At 41.1% G+C, this 2,025-nt stretch overlaps 1 protein-coding gene across 1 annotated transcript; it reads right to left on the reverse strand.

Annotated features, from left to right (window-relative positions):
• Window positions 1–708: 708 nt before the first annotated feature.
• On the reverse strand, window positions 709–1,785 carry CCR4 (chemokine (C-C motif) receptor 4). The gene has a single exon (XM_009572946.1). It carries the CDS (start codon window positions 1,783–1,785, stop codon window positions 709–711), a length of 1,077 nt encoding a protein of 358 aa, XP_009571241.1.
• Window positions 1,786–2,025: the final 240 nt, after the last annotated feature.

Here is a 2,025-nt window from a genome sequence, read left to right on the forward strand (position 1 = left end):
ACAGAATTGCTATCCTGAATTACAGAGATAAAGTAATTCAAGATGCCTATATATACATCTTCACATAGGCATATGTGGCAACTTGGATACCTAAGAGAAAAGGTGTCTATAACACAATGTAATGCATTTGCTTTGCGTCTTTGTGCCCATAAAGAATATATTTTGTGTCCTTTTTCCTAATGACAGAGGGTGAGGGTGTATCCTCTCCCTGAGATGAAACATTTAACGGTAGCAGGTACTGTTAATAGCTTGCTAAGAGTCAGAGCGAACAAGTCCTACACAGATCAACTGTAGAATAAAAAGATATGGTAATAACCATCCTTCTTGAATAAACGAATGTATTTTCCAAGTGCACGTGCTGATGACAAGCAGCTGTCTCTCCTCTGCCCCTCCATGCAGGCCAACCTCCGTCTTGATGCTGGTGAAAAAGAAGCAGCACGGCACAGTGCTTTGCTGAGAGCTGAGGCAGCTGTTACCTCCGATTTGTAATCACAGCAGATAAAACTTGCATGTCCATCTTCCATGTTTCACATCTAGGACACCTTCTGTCATAATATTCAGAAAATCTAGAGGCAGAAATCAAAGCTGAAGTAAGTAATTATCCGGCACTAGCTTATTGTTAAATGACTGTGCGTTTGCTTAGCTTTTCAAAGTTCCTGCATTTGTCAGTTTGCTTGCTGGTGAGTTCAGTGGTTGGCCTGAAACCCATCACAGAGCGTCTTGATCCCCTGTAGACTGTGTATGGAATGAATTGGTGGATTCGGTGTGGTAAGTGATGTGAACTCCACACCACATACAAATATCTCCAGGTAACCGCCAGTTCTTAAAGAGCATCTTCAGGTACTTCTTAAATTTTTCCCCCATGAAGAAGTAGATGACTGGATTGAGGCAACAGTGAAAAAGGCCAAGGATTTCCGTTACCTGGAAAGCATAGTCCAGATTCCTGCTCACTTGACAGTCTCTAATGACTCCCATAATTTCCAGCAGTTGTAAGAAAATAACAATGTTGTAAGGGGTCCAAAAGAAGAAAAACACGACCATGACAGCAAAGATCATCCTCACAGCCTTATTCTTTTTCTCATTTCTACAGTGAACTAATGTTCTAATGATCATGGAGTAGCAAAATGTCATAACTATAAAAGGGATTAGGAGCCCTAAAGTGTTGATTTCCAAAGTGGAAAAAAGTTTCCATGCTGTGAAATTACCTGGATATCTCGGCTTGCAGGTAGTATAATTATGTTCGTTAAAAGATTCTCTAAATACAAGTTCTGGAACTGAGGCTGAAAGAGCTACTAGCCATACAACAAGGCTAGTAATCAAGCCATGGAAGGCAGTCCTTGCTTTCAAGGAAAACACTGCACGAACAATTGCCAGGTATCTGTCTATGCTCATAAGCATAATAAAAAATATTCCACTGTAAAACCCAACCAGGTAAATCCATGAAATTATTTTACACCAGGGAGTTCCAAAAACCCATTGGTCTATTGTGAAATAAGACCAGAATGGCAAGGATAAAACAAAGAGCAAATCTGAGATGGCGAGGTTTAGTAGGTACACATCAGTCATGCTCTTCAGCCTCTTGTATTTGAAGAGGACCACAATGACCAGAACGTTTCCCATGAGCCCGACCAGGAATACTAGGGTATACAGAACAGGTAGGAAGGAGGCTGCAAACCTCTTGACGCTTTCCTTACTGCATGGTTTGGGAGCATCGTTATAATTATCGTAATAGTCATATAAGGTTGAGATTTCAACTTCAAAGGACTCTGTACTTGAAGAACTCATGTTTTTTCCCCGGTTCCTGAGAAGGAAAGAATACAAAAATGTCAGTGACTTTCAGTGTGCAAAGACTGTGCGGTCACTCCGCAAGCCTGAATCACTAGCAATGACTAACTTGCAGTTCCAGCGCACTTCTCATTACAGGTTCTCAAACACTATTTAAGCATTATGGGATGCCTAAGCACACTTGCGAAATGTACTGTCCTTAACATGCATGTGCTCAGTCCTTGCAACACTGTGCAACTT

Source organism: Fulmarus glacialis, unplaced genomic scaffold (assembly GCF_000690835.1).
Source record: "Fulmarus glacialis isolate BGI_N327 unplaced genomic scaffold, ASM69083v1 scaffold13652, whole genome shotgun sequence".
NCBI classification, from domain to species: domain Eukaryota; kingdom Metazoa; phylum Chordata; class Aves; order Procellariiformes; family Procellariidae; genus Fulmarus; species Fulmarus glacialis.